The sequence below is a fragment of the Pristiophorus japonicus genome, chromosome 8 (genome assembly GCF_044704955.1).
Source record: "Pristiophorus japonicus isolate sPriJap1 chromosome 8, sPriJap1.hap1, whole genome shotgun sequence".
NCBI classification, from domain to species: domain Eukaryota; kingdom Metazoa; phylum Chordata; class Chondrichthyes; family Pristiophoridae; genus Pristiophorus; species Pristiophorus japonicus.
Genome location: NC_091984.1, coordinates 22,242,434 through 22,270,173, shown reverse-complemented (window position 1 = coordinate 22,270,173; position 27,740 = coordinate 22,242,434). Strand labels below are relative to the sequence as shown.

The window sequence follows — 27,740 nt, the reverse complement described above, 5'->3', positions numbered from 1 at the left end:
TCCCTAGCCAAGGGGTGCCAAGGCCAAATGCAGCATTCCTACAGCCCATCCAGCTGAGATCAGCAAACTCTACCCAGACCAGGAACTGAACTCGAGGCCTCTCATCTCCATGCAGCCCCAGACACCCACTATACACATTTACCCACTATAACATCCTGCACTTAAAATTTGTATTTTTACAACCTGATCAGGAGAAAACTTCAGTTTGATTTTATTGAAGTTTTACCAATGTTTATTCATCTCAGTCAGGACATTAATAGATTGGAGTTCACGGCAGTATCTATTGACATTGTTGGATGGAGAATTCTTGGCTGACCAAATGCTTTTTACAGTTTATTAGCATAGTCATCAGGCATGTCTCAATATATTTTAAATTCTTTTCACATCCTGGTCTTTATACAACGTCAATACTTGACAGGTATAGCATGATAAGGATCCTGGCTTTTCATCTTATTAAATAATGTTCTTACAAAAGTAAACGGAACTCTCTAAAATGACAGGGACAGCTTAGTATTTCTTAAATGAGTCTCTATACTACCTCCCAATAACCTTTCTTTTAGCAATAATCTGCAAGTCAACAGAGGCAAAATAGAATGTCAGAAGCAGATGGAATGGATCCTGGACTGCCATAAGTCGTGGGCAGCTGCAATGCGAATGTTGATTTGGTTCTGGGTAAGATTCCAGCATTCTGACTAATAGACATCCACATAACCCAGGGGAAGGAAGGGAAATAATGTTGCTGCATCACTCACCGTTAACTTGGATGCTTATAAATTGGACATTTATTTCTGGGTCATTTGCTTGAAAATGCACTCTTATGTCTATACATTGCAAAATTAGTGTGTGGTTTTACCAAAACTTGTGCTGCATGTTAGTCATTGGATAGAGTGACAGGTACTAATAAACAGAGTGTTGTGTAATGTCACACTCAGCAGCCTTTGTAAATGCAAAATTCTGAGCAATTTTTCTTTTCAAGTGGGCTTTTTATATAGTGAAAGGTTTCTCTTTAAACTCTTAAATTGGACTGTATTACAGATGTTAAACTATTATGCTTTTCTTTACTCTTCATGCATATAAGTAAGTAGCCACGTTTACAGCATGATCGTCACTGTTGCTCTCTCCTATATGTCCAGCTTTGGTTAGGTTCTTCTCTCAAGCAACTTTCTTCTGTTTCACAAACTGGGTTTGATTTTTTTTATATAAAAAGAGGCAGTTAGATGTTTATGTATCTTACTTTTCAAAAAGCCTTTGACAAGGTTCTGTCAATAAGGTCGAGTCAAATGAGATTAGCAAGGAGATTCTGATTTGAATATGGGAATTAGTTGCACTCTTAAAGATAGATGGTAGTTATTAATGGTTGTGGTTCTGTGCGGGTACTGGTCAATTGTGGAACCCTGCAGGGATTGGTGTTAGGATTTCTGCTCTATACATTAAATATAAAACAAGAAACATTAATCTGTCCCTGTACAAAGCATAATCTAGAGTGCTTTGTTCCATTTTAGCCACCTCACATGGTGGGTAATATAGTGGCTCTGAAAAAGATAGAGTGGCACGAGACTGATATCTAGTTTAAAAGGCCCTCTGTTGCCACAATGGGAGATTTTTTACTCTAGAAAAGCATAGATTGCGAGAGGCTTTGATTGAGGTCTTTAAAATAATGAAAGATTAGGATCAATGTGGATAGGCTATTTAAGCTAGACAGATCAGGGAGGACCAGGGGACATCACACAAGCATAGAATTAGTTTAGATGTTTGAAAGAAAAAAGCACTCTTTTTACAGAGAGTCATTGACCCCAAACAAATTGGCAACTATGCAGCAAGTGCAGTCTCGCTGCAAGCATTCAAAAGGGAGCCAGAGGAGCCCTGGAGTGTGGCCAATGTAACTTCATATAGAAGGTAGTTGGGTATTGGGGGATGTCTCTGCCAGTCACTGTGGTCACCTGGAACTTGTTTGGTCACTAATTCCAAGAGTTTTTTCCTAAATTAATCCAAGGCCTTTTCTCTTTTTTTCATCCCCTAAACTGCATGGCTGATGGGGTTGGGGTGTGCCAGAGGGGAGGAAAGTGGCAGACAGATTGGGATGATGGTGTGTAGAAGTCGTACTATGACAATATACGACAGGTTCAAAAGGACCAGCTGGTCTTTTCATGCCCTTTATTTTATATTTTCATAAGCTTCCCAGGAATCTGGGCTATTCAGATGCATTTAGCTGCACAGTATTTTATGTTTTCACATGCAATAGGAAGTGACAATACCAGGCAGCACCGACACAGGGCGACATCCACAATTACACTAACAATATTATGGTGACAATCTTCGTGTGTTTCAGACATATATGAATATATCATCATTACAAGGGACAGATTATATATATTTATATGAGAGAGAGCAATAAACAACTTTTATATTAGAGGTCTTGGTACATCACCAAGCTATTGGGGCTAATCTTTACATCACAGTTTACCAGATACCAGTTTACACATCAATATTGTTACATTTTCATAACTTCTAATTTATGTGTGTGTTCGAATCTCACCCCAACAATGGTGCAAACCAACCCGATGATATACTAATTAAATGTCTTACCTATTCCATCTGTATTTTCAAAGGCTGTTTCACTAGTTTGTGTGGACTTAAGAACTTGCATCCTTATAACTTCTATTTTTGTCTTACTATCTTGAAGCATTTGTTGAGCTGCTGCTAGCAGCTTTCGATCCTGGAAATTTAAAAAAAGTGCTTAATCCAAAATTCAAAACACAACATTTTACAGATAATATATTTTCATACAACACTTGCGAAGTGTGACTCAACAAAAGATCGACATGAGCTGACATCTGGTGAAGTGTTCTACATCAGTCTGGTCCAGACATCTATCGTACAGCAATGAATTTTGATTTCCTTTCATGTGTACAAAATCACGAGTCAATACGACTTCTAATGTAAAAAGCAGATTGGACCTGAAGTGCGTGGAGATTGAAGGGCTCAAAAATGTATTTTGTACAAATATCATTTTACATTATTTCGTGTCATTTGCCTACATCAGTGACTATCCTTCAAAATAATTAATTGCAATTGGACATTTTGAACATGTGATAAGGTGCTATAGAAATGGAAATTATTGTCATTTTGTTTCCACAATCATCCTTCGCTTTCCAGCTCTACTGGTCAATGTCTATATATTGGGGGGGGGGGGGGGGGGGTGGGGGGAGAATTGAGAAGTTCATGCTAAATGCCCCAATACTCCATGTCAGAGAGAGAAAAACCCACTGCAAATTCTGAGAATCTGAAATTAAAACGGATAATGCTGGAAATACATAGCAAGTCGGTAAAGGTTGAACCTCCCTTAGCTAGCACCCTCGGGACCTGGCCTGTGCCGAATGAGGGATTTTGCCGGATGAGGGGAGGTCATCGGCCCAAGGGAGGGGGGGCAAGGGGAAGAGGTGGCCTGAGCTTGGGGGGGGGGTGAGAAGAGAGAGCGCGAGAGCGCAAGAGAGAGGTCGGTGGCCCGAGCAGGCTGAGAGAAGTGTCTGCGAATGCACCACCCAGCGGCCAGGAATGGTGCCGGATGAGGGGTAGTGCCAGATAAGGGAGTCCCGGATAAGAGAGGTTTAACCTGTATTTGAAAAAGACAGGTACAGTCAGAACTGATTCTGATGAAGGGTCGGCACCAGAAACATTAATCTGTGATTTTCTCTTTTCAGATGCAGAAAGACTTCTTGTGTATTTTCAGTGCTTCTTTGCTCTATTACTATCACTTCACCCAGCAGCTCACAACCAGCAAAACATGTGCTAATCTGTATAACTCCAAAACAAAGTGACCTCTGCTGTTAACATCATGCAGAATGAAAAGAATGTAACACAACTTTGATTTTAGTTTAAACGGAAGAAGGTTCTAAAGATGTTTATATGTCTATGCTCCTCATAGTCTGAAACAAGTACTTTAAAAAAAAAAAAATTTGTTCCGGGATGTGGGCATCACTGGCAAGGCCAGCAATTACTGTCCATCTCTAATTGCCCTTGAAGGTGAGCCGCCTTCTTGAACCACTGCAGTCCTTGCGATGAAGATTCTCCCACAGTGCTGTTAGGGAGGGAGTGCCAGAATTTTGACACAGCGACGATGAAAGAACGGATATATATTTCCAAGTCAGGATGGTGTACAATTTGTAGGGGAACTTGCAGGTGATGCTGTTCCCATGCACCTGCTACCCTTGTCCTTCCAGGCAGTACAGGTCGCGGGTTTGGGAGGTGCTGCCGAAAAAGCCGTGGTGAGTTGCTGCAGTGCATCTTGTAAGTGGTACACACTGCAGCCACAGTGCGCCAGTGGTGGAGGGAGTGAATGTTGAAGGTGCCAACTAAGCGGGCTGCTTTGGCCTGGATGATGTCGAGCCTCTTGAGTGTTATTGGAGCTGCACTCATCCAGGCAAGTGGAGAGTATCCCCTCACACTCCTGACTTGTGCCTTGTAGATGGTGGAAAGGCTTTGGAGAGTCAGGAGGTGAGATACTTGCCGCAGAATACCCAGCCTTTGACCTGTTCTTGTCGCCACAGTATTTAGGTGGTTGGTCCAGTGAAGTTACTGGTCAATGACGACCCCCAGGATGTTGGTGGTGAGGGATTCGACGATGGTAATGCTGCTGAATATCAAGGGCAGGTGGTTAGACTCGCTTGTTGGAGATGGTCATTCCCTGGCACTTTTGTGATGCGAATTTTACTTGCCACTTATCAGCCCAAGCCTGAATATCGTCCAAGTCCTGCTATATGCGGGCACGGACTGCTTCATTTTCTGAGGAGTTGCGAATGGAACTAAAATCTGTGCAATCATCAGCGAACATCCCCACTTCTGACCTCATGATGGAGGGAAGGTCACTGATGAAGCAGCTGAAAATGGTTGGTCCGATGACACTGCCCTGAGGAACTCCTGCAGCGATGCTCTGGGGCTGGGACGACTGACCAACAACCACCTTCCTATGTGCTAGGTATGACTCCAGCTAGTGAAGAGTTTCCAGACCCATCCCCAATTCCCACTGACTGCTAGGGCTCCTTGATGCCACACTCGATCAAATGCTGACTTGATGTCAAGGCAGTCACTCTCACCTCACCTCTGGACTTCAGCTCTTTTGTCCATGTTTGGACCAAGGCTGTATTGAGGTCTGGAGCCGAGTGATCCTGGTGGAACCCAAACTGTGCATCGGTGAGCAGATTATTGGTGAGTAAGCGCTGCTTGATAGCACTGTCAACACCTTCCATCACTTTGCTGATGATTGAAAGTAGACTGATGGGGTGGTAATTGGCCGGATTGGTTCTGCTTTTTGTGGACAGGATATACCTGGGCAGATTTCCACATTGTCGGTGTTGTAGCTGTACTGGTACAGCATGGCTAGAGACACGGCTCGTCCTGGAGCACGACAGCCGGGATGTTGTCGGGGCGCATTGCCTTTACGGTATCCAGTTTGTTCGGCCGTTTCTTGATATCATGTGGAGCGAATCGAATTTGCTGAAAATGGCTTCTGTGATGGTGGGGACCTCAGGAACAGGCTGATATGGATCATCCACTCGGCACTTAAAACATAGAAACATAGAAAATAGGTGCAGGAGTAGGCCATTCGGTCCTTCAAGCCTGCACCGCCATTCAATGAGTTCATGGCTGAACATGCAACTTCAGTACCCCATTCCTGCTTTCTCGCCATACCCCTTGATTCCCCCTAGTAGTAAAGGACTTCATCTAACTCCTTTTTGAATATATTTAGTGAATTGGCCTCAACAACTTTCTGTGGTAGAGAATTCCACAGGTTCACCACACTCTGGGTGAAGAAGTTTCTCCTCATCTCGGTCCAAAATGGCTTACCCCTTATCCTTGGACTGTGACCCCTGGTTCTAGACTTCCCCAACATTGGGAACATTCTTCCTGCATCTAACCTGTCTGAACCCGTCAGAATTTTAAACGTTTCTATGAGGTCCACTCTCATTCTTCTGAACTCCAGTGAATACAAGCCCAGTTGATCCAGTCTTTCTTGATAGGTCAGTCCCACCATCCCGGGAATCAGTCTGGTGAACCTTCGCTGCACTCCCTCAATAGCAAGAATGTCCTTCCTCAAGCTAGGAGACCAAAACTGTACACAATATTCCAGGTGTGGCCTCACCAAGGCCCTGTACAACTGTAGCAACACCTCCCTGCCCCTGTACTCAAATCCCCTCACTTTGAAGGCCAACATGCCATTTGCTTTCTTAACCGCCTGCTGTACCTGCATGCCAACCTTCAATGACTGATGTACCATGACACCCAGGTCTCATTGCACCTTCCCTTTTCCTAATCTGTCACCATTCAGATAATAGTCTGTCTCTCTGTTTTTACCACCAAAGTGGATAACCTCACATTTATCCACATTATACTTCATCCTCCATGCATTTGCCCACTCACCTAACCTATCCAAGTCACTCTGCAGCCTCATAGCATCCTCCTCGCAGCTCACACTGCCACCCAACTTAGTGTCATCCGCAAATTTGGAGATACTACATTTAATCCCCTCGTCTAAATCATTAATGTACAATGTAAACAGCTGGGGCCCCAGCACAGAACTTTGCAGTACCCCACTAGTCACTCCTGCCATTCTGAAAAGTACCCATTTACTCCTACTCTTTGCTTCCTGTCTGACAACCAGTTCTCAATCCATGTCAGCACACTACCCCCAATCCCATGTGCTTTAACTTTGCACATTAATCTCGTGTGGGATCTTGTCGAAAGCCTTCTGAAAGTCCAAATATACCACATCAACTGGTTCTCCCTTGTCCACTCTACATCCTCAAAAAATTCCAGAAGATTTGTCAAGCATGATTTCCCTTTCACAAATCCATGCTGACTTGAACCTATCATGTCACCTCTTTCCAAATGCGCTGCTATGACATCCTTAATAATTGATTCCATCATTTTACCCACTACTGAGGTCAGGCTGACCGGTCTATAATTCCCTGTTTTCTCTCTCCCTCCTATTTTAAAAAGTGGGGTTACATTGGCTACCCTCCACTCCATAGGAACTGATCCAGAGTCAATGGAATGTTGGAAAATGACTGTCAATGCATCCGCTATTTCCAAGGCCACCTCCTTAAGTACTCTGGGATGCAGTCCATCAAGCATTGGGGATTTATCAGCCTTCAATCCCATCAATTTCCCCTGGCTGAAGATGGCTGCAAATGCTTCAGCCTCGTTGTTTGCACTGGCGTGCTGGGCTCCGCCATCATTGAGGATGGGGATATTCATGGAGCCTCCATCTAACTGAATAGAACATAAGAACATAAGAAATAAGAGCAGGAGTAGGCCATTTGGCCCCTCGAGCCTGCTCTGCTATTCAATGAGATCATGGACTCAGTTCCACGTCCCTGCCCGCTCCCCATAAACCTTTATTCACTTATTGCTCAAAAATCTGTCGATCTCTGCCTTAAATATATTCAAGGATGAAGCTTCCACAGCTCTCTGGGGCAGAGAATTCCCCACAGATTTACAACCCTCAGAGAAGAAAGTCCTCCTCATCTTAGTTTTAAATGGGCGGACCCTTATTTTGAGACTATGTCCCCTAGTTTTAGTTTCCCCCATGAGTGGAAATATCCCCTCTGCATCCACCTTGTCGAGCCCCCTCATTATCTTGTTTCTCGATATCACCTCTCATTCTTCTGAACTCCAATGAGTATAGGCCCAACCTACCTTCATAAGTCAACCCCCTCAGCTCTGGAATCAACCTAGTGAACTTTCTCTGAACAGCCTCCAATGCAAGTATATCCTTTCTTAAATAGAGTGTCCAAAACTTACACAGTACTCCAGGTGTGGCCTCACCAATACCCTGTACAGTTGTAGCAGGACTTCTCTGCTTTTATACTCCATCCTTCTTGCAATAAAGGTCAACATTCCATTTGCCTTCCTGATTAATCGCTGTAACTGCATACTAACTTTTTGTGTTTCATGCACAAGGTCCCTCTGTACTGCAGCACTTTGCAATTTTTCTCCATTTAAATTATCATTTGCTTTTCTATTTTTTCTGCCAAAGTGGATAACCTCACATTTTCCCACATTATACTCCATCTGCCAAATTTTAGCCTACTCACTTAGCCTGTCTATATCCCTTTGCAGATTTTGTGTCCTCCCCACAATTTGCTTTCCCACTCAACTTTGTATCATCAGCAAAGTTGGCGACATTACACTCGGTCCCTTCATCCAAGTCATTAATATAGACGCACCAACATCAGTGTTCTCGATCAGGCCAACATCCCCAGCATCGAAGCTGTCATGTATTCAACCATCATTGTAACCCATGTATAAACTGACCTAAGTTGTACACCGTGAGAACAATGACCACTAGGTGGTGAAATTGTGGGAGACACGCCTAACCTAGACTTTCAGGTATAAAAGGGGAAGCTCCACCCACCTTCATCACTCGAATGCTAGCTAATAAAGGTTACTGGTCACAGAGTGACCTTCTCTCAAGCATGGGTCTCGTGTGCATTTATACTGTATAGTAAGGACATATCAGAAGCACTGACCACACTCTACCAGCTTAGTTGGGAGGGCCACATTGCCCGCATGCCCGACACAAGATTCCCAAAGCAAGCGCTTTACTTGGAATTCCTACACGGCATGCGAGCCCCAGGTGGGCAGAGGAAACGTTTCAAGGACACCCTCAAAGCCTCCTTGATAAAGTGCAACATCCCCACCGACACCTGGGAATCCCTGGCCAAAAACCGCCCTAAGTGGAGGAAGAGCATCCAGGAGGGCGCTGAGCACTTCGAGTCTCGTCTCCGAAAGCATGCAGAAAACAAGCGCAGGCAGCAGAGCGCAGGATAGCTCAGATGAATACGTGGCTTGAGCAATGGTGCAGCAGGGAGGGATTCAAATTCCTGGGGCATTGGAACCGGTTCTGAGGGAGGTGGGACCAGTACAATCCGGACGGTCTGCACCTGGGCAGAATCGGAACCAATGTCCTCGGGGGAGTGTTTGCTAGTGCTGTTGGTGAGGAGTTAAACTAATATGGCAGGGGGATGGGAACCAATGCAGGGAGATAGAGGGAAACAAAAAGGAGGCAAAAACAAAAGACAGAAAGGAGATGAGGAAAAGTGGAGGGCAGAGAAACCCAAGGCAAAGAACAAAAAGGGCCATTGTACAGCAAAATTCTAAAAGGACAGAGGGTGTTAAAAAAACAAGCCTAAAGGCTTTGTGTCTTAATGCAAGGAGTATCCGCAATAAGGTGGATGAATTAACTGTGCAAATAGATGTTAACAAATATGATGTGATTGGGATTACGGAGACGTGGCTCCAGGATGATCAGGGCTGGGAACTCAACATCCAGGGGTATTCAACATTCAGGAAGGATAGAATAAAAGGAAAAGGAGGTGGGGTAGCATTGCTGGTTAAGGAGGAGATTAAGGCAATAGTTAGGAAGGACATTAGCTTGGATGATGTGGAATCTATATGGGTAGAGCTGCAGAACACCAAAGGGCAAAAAACGTTAGTGGGAGTTGTGTACAGACCTCCAAACAGTAGTAGTGATGTTGGGGAGGGCATCAAACAGGAAATTAGGGGTGCGTGCAATAAAGGTGCAGCAGTTATAATGGGTGACTTTAATATGCACATAGATTGGGCTAACCAAACTGGAAGCAATACGGTGGAGGAGGATTTTCTGGAGTGCATAAGGGATGGTTTTTTAGACCAATATGTCGAGGAACCAACTAGGGGGGAGGCCATCTTAGACTGGGTGTTATGTAATGAGAGAGGATTAATTAGCAATCTCGTTGTGCGAGGCCCCTTGGGGAAGAGTGACCATAATATGGTGGAATTCTGCATTAGGATGGAGAATGAAACAGTTAATTCAGAGACCATGGTCCAGAACTTAAAGAAGGCTAACTTTGAAGGTATGAGGCGTGAATTGGCTGAGATGGATTGGCGAATGATACTTAAGGGGTTGACTGTGGATGGGCAATGGCAGGCATTTAGAGACCGCATGGATGAACTACAAGAATTGTACATTCCTGTCTGGCATAGAAATAAAAAAGGGAAGGTGGCTCAACCGTGGCTTTCAAGGGAAATCAGGGATAGTATTAAAGCCAAGGAAGTGGCATACAAATTGGCCAGAAATAGCAGCGAACCTGGGGACTGGGAGAAATTTAGAACTCAGCAGAGGAGGACAAAGGGTTTGATTAGGGCAGGGAAAATGGAGTATGAGAAGAAGCTTGCAGGGAACATTAAGACGGATTGCAAAAGTTTCTATAGATATGTAAAGAGAAAAAAGTTAGTAAAGACAAACGTAGGTCCCCTGCAGTCAGAATCAGGGGAAGTCATAACGGGGAACAAAGAAATGGCGGACCAATTGAACAAGTACTTTGGTTCGGTATTCACGAAGGAGGACACGAACAACCTTCCGGTTATAAAAGGGGTCGGGGGGTCTAGTAAGGAGGAGGAACTGAGGGAAATCCTTATTAGCCGGGAAATTGTGTTGGGGAAATTGATGGGATTGAAGGCCGATAAATCCCCAGGGCCTGATGGACTGCATCCCAGAGTACTTAAGGAGGTGGCCTTGGAAATAGTGGATGCGTTGACAGTCATTTTCCAACATTCCATTGACTCTGGATCAGTTCCTATGGAGTGGAGGGTAGCCAATGTAACCCCACTTTTTAAAAAAGGAGGGAGAGAGAAAACAGGGAATTATAGACCGGTCAGCCTGACATCGGTAGTGGGTAAAATGATGGAATCAATTATTAAGGATGTCATAGCAGTGCATTTGGAAAGAGGTGACATGATAGGTCCAAGTCAGCATGGATTTGTGAAAGGGAAATCATGCTTGACAAATCTTCTGGAATTTTTTGAGGATGTTTCCAGTAGAGTGGATAAGGGAGAACCAGTTGATGTGGTATATTTGGACTTTCAGAAGGCGTTCGACAAGGTCCCACACAAGAGATTGATGTGCAAAGTTAGAGCACATGGGATTGGGGGTAGTGTACTGACATGGATTGAGAACTGGTTGTCAGACAGGAAGCAAAGAGTAGGAGTAAATGGGTACTTTTCAGAATGGCAGGCAGTGACTAGTGGGGTACCGCAAGGTTCTGTGCTGGGGCCCCAGCTGTTTACACTGTACATTAATGATTTAGATGAGGGGATTAAATGTAGTATCTCCAAATTTGCGGATGACACTAAGTTGGGTGGCAGTGTGAGCTGCGAGGAGGATGCTGTGAGGCTGCAGAGCGACTTGGATAGGTTAGGTGAGTGGGCAAATGCATGGCAGATGAAGTATAATGTGGATAAATGTGAGGTTATCCACTTTGGTGGTAAAAACAGAGAGACAGACTATTATCTGAATGGTGACAGATTAGGAAAAGGGGAGGTGCAAAGAGACCTGGGTGTCATGGTACATCAGTCATTGAAGGTTGGCATGCAGGTGCAGCAGGCGGTTAAGAAAGCAAATGGCATGTTGGCCTTCATAGCAAGGGGATTTGAGTACAGGGGCAGGGAGGTGTTGCTACAGTTGTACAGGGCATTGGTGAGGCCACACCTGGAGTATTGTGTACAGTTTTGGTCTCCTAACCTGAGGAAGGACATTCTTGCTATTGAGGGAGTGCAGCGAAGGTTCACCAGACTGATCCCCGGGATGGCGAGACTGACCTATCAAGAAAGACTGGATCAACTGGGCTTGTATTCACTGGAGTTCAGAAGAATGAGAGGGGACCTCATAGAAACATTTAAAATTCTGACGGGGTTAGACAGGTTAGATGCAGGAAGAATGTTCCCAATGTTGGGGAAGTCCAGAACCAGAGGTCACAGTCTAAGGATAAGGGGTAAGCCATTTAGGACCGAGATGCGGAGGAACTTCTTCACCCAGAGAGTGGTGAACCTGTGGAATTCTCTACCACAGAAAGTTGTTGAGGCCAATTCACTAAATATATTCAAAAAGGAGTTAGATGAGGTCCTTACTGCTAGGGGGATCAAGGGGTATGGCGAGAAAGCAGGAATGGGGTACTGAAGTTGAATGTTCAGCCATGAACTCATTGAATGGCGGTGCAGGCTAGAAGGGCCGAATGGCCTACTCCTGCACCTATTTTCTATGTTTCTATGTTTCTATGTTTCTATGTAGAAGGAGCTTGTGGCAAACCAGACCCTTCACCCACCCTTTCCTTCAACGACTGTCTGTCTCACCTGTGAGAGATTGTAATCCCTGTATTTGACTGTAGTGATCTGAGAACTCACTTTTAGAGTGGAAGCAAGTCTTCCTCGATTTCGAGGGACTGCCTATGATGATAATATAGATTGTAAATAGTTGAGACCCCAGCACTGATCCCTGCTGCACCCCACTAGTTACTGTTTGCCAACCGGAAAATGACCCATTTATCCTGACTCTCTGTTTTCAGTTAGTTAGCCAATCCTCTATCCATTTTGATATATTACCCCCAACCCCGTGAACTTTGGTCTTGTGCAGTAACCTTTTATGTAGCACCTTATCAAATGCCTTCTGGAAATCCAAATACACCACATCCACTGGTTCCCCCTTATCCACCCTGCTCGTGTGGCAGGACAGCAGAGCTTTGATCTGATCCGTTGATCATGGGATTGCTTACCTCTGTTTATAGCATGCTGCTTCTGCTGTTTAGCATGCATGTAGTCCTGTGTTGCAGCTTCCCCAGCTTAGTACCTCATCTTTGGGTACGCCTGGTGCTGCTCCTGGCATGCTCTTCTGCACTCCTCATTGAACCCAGGGTTGGTTCCCTGGCTTGATGGTCATGGTAGTGTGAGGGATATGCCGGGCCATGAGGTTACAGATTGTGGTGGAATACAATTCTGCTGCTGCTGATGGCCCATAGCACCTCAAGGATGTATTTTGAGCTGCTAGATCAGTTCTGAATCTATCCCATTTAACACGCTGGTAGTGTCACACAACACGATGGTAGGTGTCTTCAGTGTGAAGACAGGACTTCATCTCCACAATGACTGTGTAGTGATCACTGTTACCAGTGCCATCATGGACAGATGCATCTGCGACAGGTAGGTTGGGGAGGTCAAGGTCAAGTAGCTTTTTCCCTCATCTTGGGTCTCTCACCAACTGCTGCAGGCCCAGTCTGGCAGCTATCTCCTTCAGGACGCGGCCAGCTCTGTCAGTAGTGGTGCTACCGAGCCACACTTGGTGATGGACATTGAAGTTCCCCCACCCAGACTACATACCGTGCCCTTGTTACTCTCAATGCTTCTTCCAAGTGGTGTTCAACATAGAGGAGTACTAATTCTTCAGATATGGGAGGGCGATAGGTGGTAATCAGCAGGTTTCCTTACCCATGCTTGACCTGAAGCCATGAGACTTCATGGGGTCCGGAGTCAATGTTGAGGACCCCCAGGACCACTCCCTCCCGATTGTATACCACTGTGCCACCACCTCTGGTGGGTCTGCCCTGTATTAATATTAGGCAGTCCCTCGAATCGAGGATGACCTGCTTCCACACCAAAAAGGGATGCGTTCACAGGTGTTTCAATAAGGGACCTGACATTCTAGGTCCAAAACTACATACTGAAGGGTGGAAGATGCCTGTGCATGGATTCTTTTAACGTGGGGTGGCCGTTGCACACCAGCCACCACACGGGATTGACAGAGCTAGGTCTTGATGCAGTGGCAAGGGTTAACCAAGACGACTGGAGACCAAGCTCTGCTGCACGGACCTAGTGCGCACACATACTCCTCCTATCCATAGATCACAGTGTGGGCTGGCAAGTGCTGCCTCTGGGCCCTCGCCTCTCCTGGGCCCCGAACCCTCGCCTCTCTTGGACCCCGATCACGATACTCCTGGGCTCCAATCACAAGTGACTGCAGGGTTTGGATTCTTCTGTTGTTGCTGTTGTTATTCACATCCTAATGAACTGTGTTGGCATTTGTTTCTGCTGCTAATAACCCTTCAACTAGGCTGGGGTTTAATATTTTGATATTTCAAATAACAGTGTGTCGCTATTTGATGTGTCCAAGATAAGGGGAGACTAATTTATGTTCCGTTTCTGATGGCTCCATTTTTGATCGGGGCAGAGGAGCGTGAGAGATCTGTCCTGTAGGTGGGACAGAACATACCCAGGGATGGTGATGGACGGGACATTGGCTGAAAAGTATGATTCTGTTTGTATGGCTATGTCAGTCTGTTGCTTGGCTAGTCTGTGGGACAGCTCTCCCAATTTTGGCACAAGTTCCTAGATGTTAGTGAGGAGGACTTTGCAGGATCGATTGGGCTGGGTGTGCCATTGCCATGTCCGAAGCCGATGCAGAGGTCGAGGTCGAGGCGCGGTGGTCCGTCTGGTTTTATTCTTCTCATTGTTGTTTCTCGTAGCGGTTTGTTCCAACGGAGTGGCTTGCTAGGCCATTTCAGAGGGCAGTTAAGAGTCAACCACATTGCTGTGGGTCTGGAGTCACATATAGGCCAGACCAGGTTAAGGACGGCAGACTTCCTTCCCTAAAAGGTCAGATGGGTTTTTGCGACAATCTGGTAGTTTTTATTCCAGATTAATTTAATTAGCTGAATTTAAATTCCGCAGCTGCCATGGTGTGATTTTCTCACGCCTCCACTATGCTACGGTCCCCTCGCTGTGATACTCAAAAGGTTAAGGCAGTCAAGATCAGAAAAGAAAATTAAAAGAAAAATACAAAGTATTGTTCTCAATAACAGTTTTCAATATAATAATCTTTTGATGCTATATGAAAGGCAGACAGCTGGAGAAACCAGACTATTTTCAACGAGTGCCCAGATCATGAACTCTCAACATTACGTAGTAGCTTCTGCCCCATCAGGGATTAACAAAACGCAATGTGTTCTATTAACGAATTTACTAATATTAAGAATTAGATTTAGCCAAGGTTTGGTTTCTATAGAAAACAAACAGTCGTCTGGTTTTGTGACTACTTTGTCTAGTCAGGCAGAACTCGAAACCTTTAGCCACATCAAAGAAACTGGTACTGCCTTTCAATGGAAAAAAGCAGGTGGTGATGTATAATGCTTCGGCACTGTGATTTCAACAGCATAGCTGTAGTCTAGAGACTGCCCTATCCTTGTGCCAAACAAAATACACAACAGAATTTTAGTCCAAACAGAATATGGACCAGCTTCCCAGATGACTTAATGAGTAAATGCACCTTTTGGTGCGTTACTGAGCCACATGGGCCAGAAGATGTCAGCTTCGATCCCTGGTCTATGCTCATCACAACCAAGACATCAATTGGGAAACTTCAAGAGACTTCAGTGCCCCCCATGTTAAAAAGGAGGGAGAAAATCCAGGGCTTCTATTTCTGATTCCTATTTAACAATTCCCAATTGGAAATGTTTGCGACTATATCTCAGGCAAGCACAAAATTCAGATCATAATGCCTTGCATGATCAAATAGTCTAAATTGATTCACTAAGTAGGTTCAGAGAAAAAAGGACAGTCACTTGGTTGAGGTCCTAGAGACCGTCAGTCACTGTGGAGCCATACCCCAGTTAAGAGTCAGTGGCTGAGAGAGAGAGAGAGAGAGAGAGAGAGAGAGAGAGAGAGAGAGAGAAAGGGAAAGGGAGGGAATTTGTATTTTTAAAATACAATATTAGTGTGCCGTCATCAGTTTACTGAATATAAAATGGAGTGATGCCAAGCATATAATTAAATAACCCAAAGACCTGATGTTTTTGATTTTGGCTAAACCACAGCTTCTTCAAATATATTGTACCAGAAGTAATGTCGTACTGAGGTATATTTTAAAATATTAAATCATATTTTGTGACAGGAATTTGTGTGCATCAAGAATGCTTGCAAGCTCCAGAGAACCGTCAGTAACCGGGGAAAACTATCCCATAAATCAGGAGAGGATAACTTAAGAAAATGAGGGGATGGTGTAAATTTTGGAAATATCAAAAAGACAAAGGAAGAATAATTATCCATAAAATCTTCCCCACATGACTTACAGATACAGTTATCACAATAAGCTGACTATTAGTTTATATTTTTGGGTGATTTTGTGTGATCAAGGTCAGTACGGTGGGTAGAACACTTTCCATCTTAGCATCAGGTCAGCACCAAGTACTCAGATGCAAAGCAATGATCTCTCTACACTGTTCCTACAGTGTACCTTAGTCCTAACCTCAAGAACACCCTGTACTGTTTTTCCCACCCCATCTCATGCCAGCAATAATGATGGCCTCCAAGTTAAGTTTCCGTTTTTTGCAGTGGACCTGTGCCCACTTGATAGAGAATAGTCAAATTCATTTCAGTATGACTCTGAAGAGCCAGTAGAGAGAGAGGAGATATTAATCCCATCAGTCTGGCTTTCGCACTGTTCAAAGTGGTTTCCAGATTAATTTAGCTGCTTTTATACCGCACCAAGACTCACAGAAGCACCATCTCCCAATGCGGAGTTTCTTGTGCAGCTGACTGGTACCTGAAAGTAAACATGCTGGGATTAACTAAAGCCGGAAAGACCTGGTAAAAATGCCCTTAAAGAATCCCAACAAATTTACCTTGGGATTGCAGCTCCACAATCCATGCGTTGAGTGAGCACCACTTGCACAGACATTGCCCAATATAAAAGGGAGGATTTTGTAATCGTAGAATGCAGCACAAGCCTAATAGAATACTCACTTTCTATAATTATTTGGTTGAAAGGCTACCATCGAGCTTAATCCCTGCTAGAAAGGTCAAGAACAAAGAGCCATACTAGCGTGCAAAAAGTAAACATTATGGATTAGTTTGAATAGATTTTGTTTGCAAACAGACAGTTCCAGTGTGTACAATGTTGCAGGTGCATTTTAGCACATTAACCCACCTTTGAAGATCCATTCGAGTACATCTGGATCATATTCTCAGCTCCCAACTTCACTTTCAGCTCAATGTCCAATTGTTTCTTCAAGGCAGCAATGCGGCTATTATTTGTAGACTCAGGGTTAGGAGTATCTGGGGTTCGTGGACAATCTGAAATCATAAAGGACTTGCGTATGGAATCCATAAATGTCTTGTGCTGGGCATCAAACTGGTAACGGTTTGTTGTAACTCTTTTTGAAAAGAATTGTGACAATGCCATCCCCTGGTGTGATACTCTAAAGGAATCAGTTTGGCTAGATTTATTTTTCTCCCCTAAACAACAGGACAAGCAAATAATGGCATTTTCATCAAGCCCCTGAAAGGAGGGCGATAAAAGCTCAATTGCTCTCCAGGTGTTGCACATAAGAACATAATAGGAGCAGGAGTAGGCCATCTGACCCCTCGAGCCTGCTTGGCCATTCAATAAGATCATGGCTGATCTGATCTTGGCCTCAACTCCACTTCCCTGCCTGCTCCCTATAACCCTCAACTCGCCTATCGTTCAAAAATCCATCCATCTCCACCGTAAATATAGTCAATGACCCAATCTTGACAGCTCTCTGGGGTAGAGAACTCCAGAGATTCACAACCCTGAGAAGAAATTCCTCCTCATGCCTGTTTTAAATGGGCGACCCCTTATTCTGAGACTATGAATGAGTTATGAATGATTTTAATCCCAAATGTTTTGAAGAATTTAAATATGGTGATGGAAGTTCAATGATCCTCACTGGACCTGCCTATTTCAGTCTAGACCACTCAGAAACTGGGTCCATCTATCAAGTCAAGATGCTTGGGGAAGATCTAGATCAGTTGTGGTAGGAGATTCTACCTGTGCCGATACTTAGATAGCTGACTAGCTCAACAATACAGAAACCAGCAAAAGCAACTCAACTAAGAAAAGGACATTGAGAGAGATCTGTATTCCGCTTGTTCTTACTCTGTCACAGGCAAGACATTTGCTATGCTACATTATCAGAGCAGGAATAGCAAAATGAAAACAATGACTTCAGAGCACATAGCAACCAAAACACTTAAAATGGCTCTACTTTCATCACCAAAGGCCTTGATTTTTTTTTTTTCCAATTCACCAAATTAGCTTGCTTTCTTCCTTGGAAATTCTCAGTTTATAGATAGAAGTAGCAACAGATAGATAAACAAAGATCGCGCCCAATGACTGGAAGGGACCATCCTCAAGCTGAGATTTAAAAAGGTCAGGTGAAATAGTGAAGTAGCAACAAAATCCATATATTATGATGTCATTATTGAGATATCTCCCATGGTAAATAGTGATCATTGCGTTCTAATAATCTCCATGGCCATTAATTAGCTTGCGTTGTGATCAACTAGATTGTTGTGTGGCCGACACGTCTGGGCCAATGCTGGTAAAAGGTAGGCCAGGAAGAGTCAGAGATTCAGTTTATACAGTTTAAACTAATTTGGCAGAAGAATGGGCCCAGAATGCAGCATTAGAAAGGAGAAACAAGGTGCACAAAGGATTGGGAGAGACGGATAGCACTAGAGTAAGAAATAGTAAGGTATTAGGTAGGGTCAGACTAAGAGAGAATGCAAGGAGGTCTAAGATAGGTTTACAGTGCATGTGTGTAAATGCACAAAGCATAGTAAATAAGGTTGGTGAGCTGCAGGTGCAAATAGCCACAAGGGAATATGATGTTGTGGCGATAAAGGAGACCTGCCTCAAAAAAGGCAGGATTGGATACTAAATATTCCTGGATACAAGGTGTTCAGGAAAGAAAGGAAGTGGGGTGGCAGTATTAATTAAGGAGAATGTTAGTGCTGGAGAGAGAGGATGTCCTGGAGGAGTCAAGGACAAAATCTAGAGTTGAGAAACAATAGAGGTGCCATTCCACTACTAGGTGTATCATACAGGCTGCCAACTAGTGGGAAGGATATAGAGGAACAAATTTGCAGGGAAATTAGAGAGAGATGCAAGAACTATAGTGCAGTGATAATGGTGGACTTCAACTATCCAAATATAGATTGGGATAGTAATAGTGTAAAGGGCAGAGAGGGGGAAGAATTTCTGAAGTGTGTTCAGGAGAACTTTCTTTTCTTAATCAGTACATTTCTGGCCCAACGAGGAAGGAGGCATTGCTGAATCTGGTTCTGGGGAATGAGGTGGGTCAAGTGGAGCAAGTGTCAGTAGGGGAACATTTAGGGAACAATGATCATAGTATCATACGGTTTAGATTAGCTATGGAAAAGGACTAGAGTAAGAACCTAGAGTAAAAATATGTAATTAGAGGAAGGCCAATTTCAGTGGGTTGAGAATGGATCTGGCCTGGGTAAATTGGAATCTAAGATTGGCAGGTAAACTGTAATCAAACAATGGATTGCATTTAAAGGGGAGATGGTTCAGGTACAGTTGAGGTACATTCCCACAAGAGGGGAAGGTAAAGTCAGAGCTCCCTGGATCACGAAAGAGATATAGAGAGTACAATGGAAGCCGAAAAAGAGGGGGGTATAACCGATGTCAGGTTCAGAATACAAGTGAAAACAGGCTGAATATAAAAAGTTCAGAGAGGAAGTGAAAAAGAAAATAAGAGGGGAAGAGAGAGAGTATGAGAATAGATTAGCAGCCAACATAAAAGGGAATCCAAAAGTCTTCTTTAGTCATATAAATAGTAAACGGGTAGTAAGAGAAGGGGTGGAGCCAATTAGGGACCAAAATGGAGACCTATACATGGGAGGCAGAGGGCAAGGCTGAGGTACTAAATGAGTACTTTGCATCTGTCTTTACCAAGGAAGAAGATGCTACCAAAGTCAGTGAAAGAGGAGATAGTTGAGATACTGGATGGAATAAAAATTGATAAATAGGAGGTACTAGAAAGACTGGCTGTACTGGCCATAAACTTCCGATCCTCCTTGTATACAGAGGTGGTGCCAGAGGACTGGAGATTGTAAATGTTACACCCTTGTTCAAAAAAGGGTGCAAGGATAAACCCAACAACTACAGGCCAGTCAGTTTACCCTCTGTAGTGTGGAAGCTTTTAGAAACAATAATCGAGGACAAAATGATCACTTGGATAACTGTGGATTAATTAAGGAAAACCAGCATGGACTGTTAAAGGCAAATCGTGTTTAACTAACTTGATTTGAGTTTTTTGATGAGGTAACAGAGGGTTGATGAGGGCAGTGGGTTTCATGTGGTGTACATGGACTTCCAAAAGGCAGTTGATAACATTAGGCTTGCCAGCAAAGTTGAAGCCCATGGAATAAAAGGGAGAGTGGCAGCATGAATATGGAATTGGCTAAATGACAGGAAACAAGAGTAGTGATGAACGTTATTTATTGGACTGGAGGAAGGTATACAGTGGTGTTCCCCAGGGGTCGGTACGAGGACCACTGCTTTTCTTGATATATATTAAAGATTTGGACTTGGATGTACAAGGCACAATTTCAAAATGTGCAGATGACACAAAACTTCGAAGTATAGTGAACAATGAGGAGTGATAGATGTCAAGAGGGCATAGACTGGTGGAATGGTTGGATACGTGGCAGATGAAACTTAATGCAGACAAGTGCAAAGTGATACATTTTGGTAGGAAGAACAAAGAGATGCAATATAAACGAACGGGTAAAATTCTAAAGGGAGTGCAGGAACAGAGAGACCGGGGGCATAAGTGCACAAATCGTTAAAGGTGGCAGGGCAGCTTGAGAAAGCCATTAAAAAAGCATATCGCATCCTGGGCTTCATAAATAAAGGTATGGAGTACAAAAGCAAGGAAGTTATGATGAACCTTTATAAAACACTGGTTCAGCATCAACTGGAGCACTGTGTCCAATTCTGAGCACCGCACTTTAGGAAGGATGTGAAGGCCCTAGAGAGGGTCCAGAAAAGATTTACAAGAATGGTTTCAGGGACTTCAGTTACATGAATCGACTGGAGAAGCTGGAGTTGTTCTCCTTAGAACAAAGAAGACTGAGGAGATTTGATAGAGGTGTTCAAAATAGAGTAGATAGAGAGAAACTGTTCCCATTGGCGGAAGGGTCAAGAGCCAGAGGACACAGATTTAAGGTGATTGGCAGAAGAACCAAAAGCGACATGATTCAATTGTGGCTTACAAAAGGGAATTGGATAAATACCTGAAGGAAAAAAATTTGCAGAGCTACAGGGAAAGGGCAGTGGAATGGGATTAGCTGGAGTGCTCTTGCAGAGAGCCAGCACGGGCTCAACGGGCAAAATGGCCTCCTTCTGTACTGTAAGCATTCTATCGTAATGGCTTATTGGTCCTTGGCTGCCACGTTTCCCACATTACAAGTGACTACACCTCAAAAAGTACGTCATTGGCTGCAATGCGCTTTGCAATGTCTGGTGGTCGTGAAAGGCGCTATATAAATGCACGTCTGTCTTTTCTTTCTTTCTGACCACTGTTGCTGTAGTAGACACTGTGCATTGATTTTGAGCACTATAATTTGTCTATGAAACTTCAGTCATTGGTCTGTGATAACTGTTGCTCACTGGTCCCTGGTAACCACATGATATCCCTGGTAACCACATGATATCCCTGATAACCACATGATTGGAACAAGTAAAATTACAGAGTGGCCTCAACTCATTTTTCTTGGGCTACATAAAAAAATTGCCTTCAGAATGTATTACTAGGGTAATGAAACACAAATCGGGAAACGAAGGTTCAACATTTTCTTCTAATTCTCAAAATAGAGATGGTCCATAGCGTATTTAGATACATGTAAATGTACAATAGAATAGTAGAAAATATATAGGAACAGGAGTAGACCATTCAATCCCTCAAACCTGACCTAGACGTGTTAGCCACACAACAATCTATTCAATTAGATCATGGTTGATCTGTACCTCAACTCCATTTACCCACCTTTGCACCACAGCCCTTGTTACCCTTGCATAACAAAAGTCTAGCGATCTCCATCTTGAACATTTCAAATGACCCAGCATCCACAGCCTTTTGGGGAAGGGTTTCAGATCTCCACTATCCTGCGTGAAAAAGTGATTCCTGATTTCACACCTGAATCGCCTAGCTCTAATTTTAAGATTATGTCTCTTAGTTCTGGATTCCCACATCAGGTGAAATTGTTTCTCTGTACCTATCCCATCGAACCGCTTTATCATTTTTAAACAACTCGATTAGACCCCCTTTAACCTGCTAAACTCAAGAATATAAAGTTTATGCATCCTGTCCTTAATCTTTAAGCCTCAGCATCATTCTGGTGAATCTGCACTGCACTGTACTCTTTCCAAAGCCAATACATCTCTCCTGAGGTTTGGTGCCCATGACGAATGCAGTAATACAGATGGGACCCGACCATCACTCTTAACTTTTCTATTCCAACGTCGTGGAGATAAAGGCCAACATTACATTAGCCTTTTTAATTATTTTTGTACCTGTGCATTGCTTTTAGTGATGTACCTGGACACCCAAATCTCTTAATCCACATCTCTTCATCTCTCACCATTAAGAAAATATCTGTACTCCAATGTGTCTTTCTTGGATCCAAGTAGATGACCTCAATTTTCCCCACATTGAAGTCCATTGCCACAGTTTTGCCCACTCACTTATTCTGTATGTCCTTTTGTAACTTCCTGCACCCATATAAAAATTTACTGTGCCTCTTAATGGTGTCATCTGGAAACCTGGATATTCAACTTTCTATTCTTTGATCCAAGTCATTAATATATATGGTGAAAAGCTGAGGCCACAGCACAGATACTAGGGAACGCCACTTGTCATATCCTGCCAATCCAAGACTGTTCCCTTTATCTCTACTGTCTCCTACTCCCAACCATTTACCAACTCATGTCAGGTTACTTCCAGTTCCAAGTGCCTTCAAATTTGCTATTAATCTCGTGTGAAACTGTGTCAAATGCCTTTTGGAAATCCATATAGACCGCATTCGTACATTCTCCAATTCACCATGCTAGTGGCCTTCCCAAAATATTCAACTTGATTAGTCAGACATGACTTCAAAATCAATGCTGACTTCTCCAATCAAAATTCCTCAATCTAGAAAATTATGACGAACAGATCTGCAATTGTGTTTAATACTCTGGGGTGGAGACCATCAAGTCCTACAGATTTGGTGGTCTGTCTCAAGTCCCATGATTTTCACCCTTAAACTTTAAAAGAAAACATATTACAGCCACTAAAATTCTTCCCGACTTGTTTTTAGGTTCCCTTGTACTGTTGGTATTTTATCGTCTTCCTCCACTTTGAAAAAGAAAACATAGTACTCATTTACCAAGTCTGTTACTTCCTTATTGTTCATTATACTTTTATCTACATCTTTCTTTAATAGGTCCACATTCCCCTTCACCACCCTCTGTGTTTCTAAAAATATTTGCTGTTTGCTTTGATATCCCTTGCAAGATTTTCTTCATATTCCTTTTTGCACCACATTATTTTTTATTCCTTTGTTACTTTGTATAGTTCTAGTAGTCTGTTAGATTTCCACTTTTCCTTGCATTCCCGCAAGCCACTTTATGGCTCAATTTTCCCCAGTATTTGCGCTGTTTTTTTTGGAGTAGGCCACTTTTTCTGGTCTAACTTAAAAATCCCCAGTTTCCCCAATCAATTTGCACCAGTGTAACTCAGTTACAAATTTATTAAATCAGGTTTTTTTTTTCAGCCAAAGGGGGCGTAACCTGCCATCTACGTCACATTTAAGGAAGTTTGGCCAGTTGAGTGTTAATCCAGTTCTGATTAGGCCATGCCTGAAAAACCTTCGCTAGAGTTAAGGAAATGGGCGCAGGTAAGGAAATCGGTGCAGCAGATGCCCGGACACACTGAAAGAATTGAAAAACACATAGCAGCAACTTACCTTCAACCCCGGCCAAAGGCTGTATGGTCCAGAGAGAGCGAGAGATCCAGAGAGAGAGAGCGAGCGATCCAGAGAGAGAGAGAGAGAGCGATCCAGAGAGAGAGAGAGAGCGAGCGATCCAGAGAGAGAGAGAGAGAGAGCGAGAGATCCAGAGAGAGAGAGAGATCCAGAGAGAGAGAGAGAGAGAGAGAGATCCAGAGAGAGAGAGAGAGAGAGCGATCCAGAGAGAGAGAGAGAGAGAGAGCGATCCAGAGAGAGAGAGAGAGAGAGAGCGATCCAGAGAGAGAGAGAGAGAGAGAGAGAGAGAGAGAGAGAGATCCAGAGAGAGAGAGAGAGAGAGAGAGATCCAGAGAGAGAGAGAGAGAGAGAGATCCAGAGAGAGAGAGAGAGCGATCCAGAGAGAGAGAGAGAGCGATCCAGAGAGAGAGAGCGAGCGATCCAGAGAGAGAGAGCGAGAGATCCAGAGAGCGAGAGCGAGAGAGAGAGCGATCCAGAGAGAGAGAGCGAGCGATCCAGAGAGAGCGAGAGATCCAGAGAGCGAGAGCGAGCGATCCAGAGAGAGAGAGCGAGCGATCCAGAGAGAGAGAGCGAGCGATCCAGAGAGAGAGAGCGAGCGATCCAGAGAGAGAGAGCGAGCGATCCAGAGAGAGAGAGCGAGCGATCCAGAGAGAGAGAGCGAGCGATCCAGAGAGAGAGAGCGAGCGATCCAGAGAGAGAGAGCGAGCGATCCAGAGAGAGAGAGCGAGCGATCCAGAGAGAGAGAGCGAGCGATCCAGAGAGAGAGAGCGAGCGATCCAGAGAGAGAGAGCGAGCGATCCAGAGAGAGCGAGCGAGCGATCCAGAGAGAGCGAGCGAGCGATCCAGAGAGAGAGAGCGAGCGATCCAGAGAGAGAGAGCGAGCGATCCAGAGAGAGAGAGAGCGAGCGATCCAGAGAGAGAGAGAGAGAGCGAGCGATCCAGAGAGAGAGAGAGAGAGCGAGCGATCCAGAGAGAGAGAGAGAGCGAGCGATCCAGAGAGAGAGAGCAAGCGATCCAGAGAGAGAGAGAGCGAGCGATCCAGAGAGAGAGAGAGAGAGCGAGCGATCCAGAGAGAGAGAGAGAGAGCGAGCGATCCAGAGAGAGAGAGAGAGAGCGAGCGATCCAGAGAGAGAGAGAGAGAGCGAGCGATCCAGAGAGAGAGAGAGAGCGAGCGATCCAGAGAGAGAGAGAGAGCGAGCGATCCAGAGAGAGAGAGAGAGAGCGAGCGATCCAGAGAGAGAGAGCGAGCGATCCAGAGAGAGAGAGAGAGCGAGCGATCCAGAGAGAGAGAGAGAGCGAGCGATCCAGAGAGAGAGAGAGAGAGAGAGCGCGAGCGATCCAGAGAGAGCGCGAGCGATCCAGAGAGAGAGAGAGCGAGCGATCCAGAGAGAGAGAGAGCGAGCGATCCAGAGAGAGAGAGAGAGCGAGCGATCCAGAGAGAGAGAGAGAGCGAGCGATCCAGAGAGAGAGAGAGAGCGAGCGATCCAGAGAGAGAGAGAGAGCGAGCGATCCAGAGAGAGAGAGAGAGCGAGCGATCCAGAGAGAGAGAGAGAGCGAGCGATCCAGAGAGAGAGAGAGAGCGAGCGATCCAGAGAGAGAGAGAGAGCGAGCGATCCAGAGAGAGAGAGAGAGCGAGCGATCCAGAGAGAGAGAGAGAGCGAGCGATCCAGAGAGAGAGAGAGAGCGAGCGATCCAGAGAGAGAGCGAGCGATCCAGAGAGAGAGCGAGCGATCCAGAGAGAGAGCGAGCGAGCGATCCAGAGAGAGAGCGAGCGATCCAGAGAGAGAGCGAGCGATCCAGAGAGAGAGCGAGCGATCCAGAGAGAGAGCGAGCGATCCAGAGAGAGAGCGAGCGATCCAGAGAGAGAGCGAGCGATCCAGAGAGAGAGCGAGCGATCCAGAGAGAGAGCGAGCGATCCAGAGAGAGAGCGAGCGATCCAGAGAGAGAGCGAGCGATCCAGAGAGAGAGCGAGCGATCCAGAGAGAGAGAGAGCGAGCGATCCACAGAGAGAGAGAGCGAGCGATCCACAGAGAGAGAGAGCGAGCGATCCAGAGAGAGAGAGCGAGCGATCCAGAGAGAGAGCGAGCGATCCAGAGAGAGAGCGAGCGATCCAGAGAGAGAGAGAGCGAGCGATCCAGAGAGAGAGAGAGCGAGCGATCCAGAGAGAGAGAGAGCGAGCGATCCAGAGAGAGAGCGAGCAATCCAGAGAGAGAGAGAGAGCGATCCAGAGAGAGAGAGAGAGCGATCCAGAGAGAGAGAGAGAGCGATCCAGAGAGAGAGCGAGCGATCCAGAGAGAGAGCGAGCGAGCGCGAGAACGAGAACGAGAACGAGAGCGAGATCCAGAGATTGGGATCGACAGAGAGGGATCGACAGAGAGGGATCATAGAAACATAGAAAATAGATGCAGGAGCAGGCCATTCGGCCCTTCGAGCCTGCACCGCCAGTCAATGAGTTCATGGCTGAACATGCAACCTCAGTACCCCATTCCTGCTTTCTCGCCATACCCCCTGATCCCCCTAGTAGTAAGGACCACATCTAACTCCTTTTTGAATATATTTAGTGAATTGGCCTCAACAACTTTGTGGTAGAGAATTCCACAGGTTCACCACTCTCTGGGTGAAGAAGTTTCCCCTCATCTCGGTCCTAAATGGCTTACCCCTTATCCTTAGACTGTGACCCCTGGTGCTGGACTTCCCCAACATTGGGAACATTCTTCCTGCATCTAACCTGTCTAAACCCGTCAGAATTTTAAACATTTCTATGAGATCCCCTCTCATTCTTCTGAACTCCAGTGAATACAAGTCCAGTTGATCCAGCCTTTCTTGATATGTCAGTCCCGCCATCCCGGGAATCAGTCTGGTGAACCTTCGCTGCACTCCCTCAATAGCAAGAATGTCCTTCCCCAAGATAGGAGACCAAAACTGTACACAATACTCCAGGTGTGGCCTCACCAAGGCCCTGTACAACTGTAGTAACACCTCCCTGCCCCTGTATTCAAATCCCCTCACTATAGAAACATAGGAAATAGGTGCAGGAGTACGACAGAGAGCGATCGCGATCCCGAGATCGAGGTCCAGACTGCGCGATCGAGAGCGAGAGAGAGCGAGAGAGAGCGAGAGAGAGCGAGAGAGAGCGAGAGAGAGCGAGAGAGAGCGAGAGAGAGCGAGAGAGAGCGAGAGAGAGCGAGAGAGAGCGAGAGAGAGCGAGAGAGAGCGAGAGAGAGCGAGAGAGAGCAAGAGAGAGCAAGAGAGAGCCGCACCCCCAAAACTGAAGATCGGGTTAGGCCACGCCAAAATGAAGAGATGCAATGTGGAAACTTACAACACTTTTTTTTTGCCGCACTTGGGCCCCAAAAAATTGGGCATAACTTTTCAAGTACGCTAAAATATGCTTTGGGGAAAATTGAGCCCAATATAACTAACTATACCCTTTTCTCATTTGTTGCCTTTTAGGGGTATGCATTGGTTTTGTATTGTAGCAAATAATCATCAATACTCCCATTTGCAGGTTTACCCATTAACCAACAAGTCCAGTTTACTGTGGTCAATTAATTTCTCATCCCTTCAAAGTTTATCTTGTTTTGAGATACTCTCTTCTCCCTCTCAAATCGAATACCAACTTCAATCATATTATGGTCACTATTAGCAAGATGTTTCCTTACTGTCAGATTAACAATTCTTGCTTGTTGCTCATCATTAAGTCTAGTATTACCCATTCCCTTGTTGGTTTTAAAACATTGTTCTAGAAAACTGTCCAATACATTCCAGCAACACTGTCTTTACCACTTGAACTGTTTTACTTCTCCCAGATACGTGTAATTCAAATCTATTATAATCACATTGTTTTTACTATTCATTTCCTTGATCTCCATATTTATACATCCTATCATTATACAACTATCACAAGGTACTTGACTCCTTCCCCACACCCTTGCCCCAATTATTTATTTATTTGTATCTCCTTGTCTCCAATGGCAGTTGGTCATTATCCCACCATTTGCAACCTATCTTGTCTAATGTTTTTCTCACTCTGGGATTTACCATTTGAATTTGAGCCATCATCCCTATTGTCTCTCTAATCT

The 27,740-nt window shown here is 44.7% G+C and overlaps 1 protein-coding gene across 1 annotated transcript in view; it reads right to left on the bottom strand.

Annotated features, from left to right (window-relative positions):
* LOC139268428 (serine/threonine-protein kinase N2-like) overlaps positions 1-27,740 on the bottom strand; it is a 170,552-nt gene that overhangs the window by 43,961 nt on the left and 98,851 nt on the right. The window contains exons 3-4 of the mRNA XM_070886552.1: positions 16,790-16,935; positions 2,587-2,716 (exon numbers count right to left, since the gene is read on the bottom strand). Of these exons, the coding sequence (XP_070742653.1) occupies positions 2,587-2,716; positions 16,790-16,935 (276 nt within the window). The remainder of the gene's footprint in view (positions 1-2,586; positions 2,717-16,789; positions 16,936-27,740) is intronic.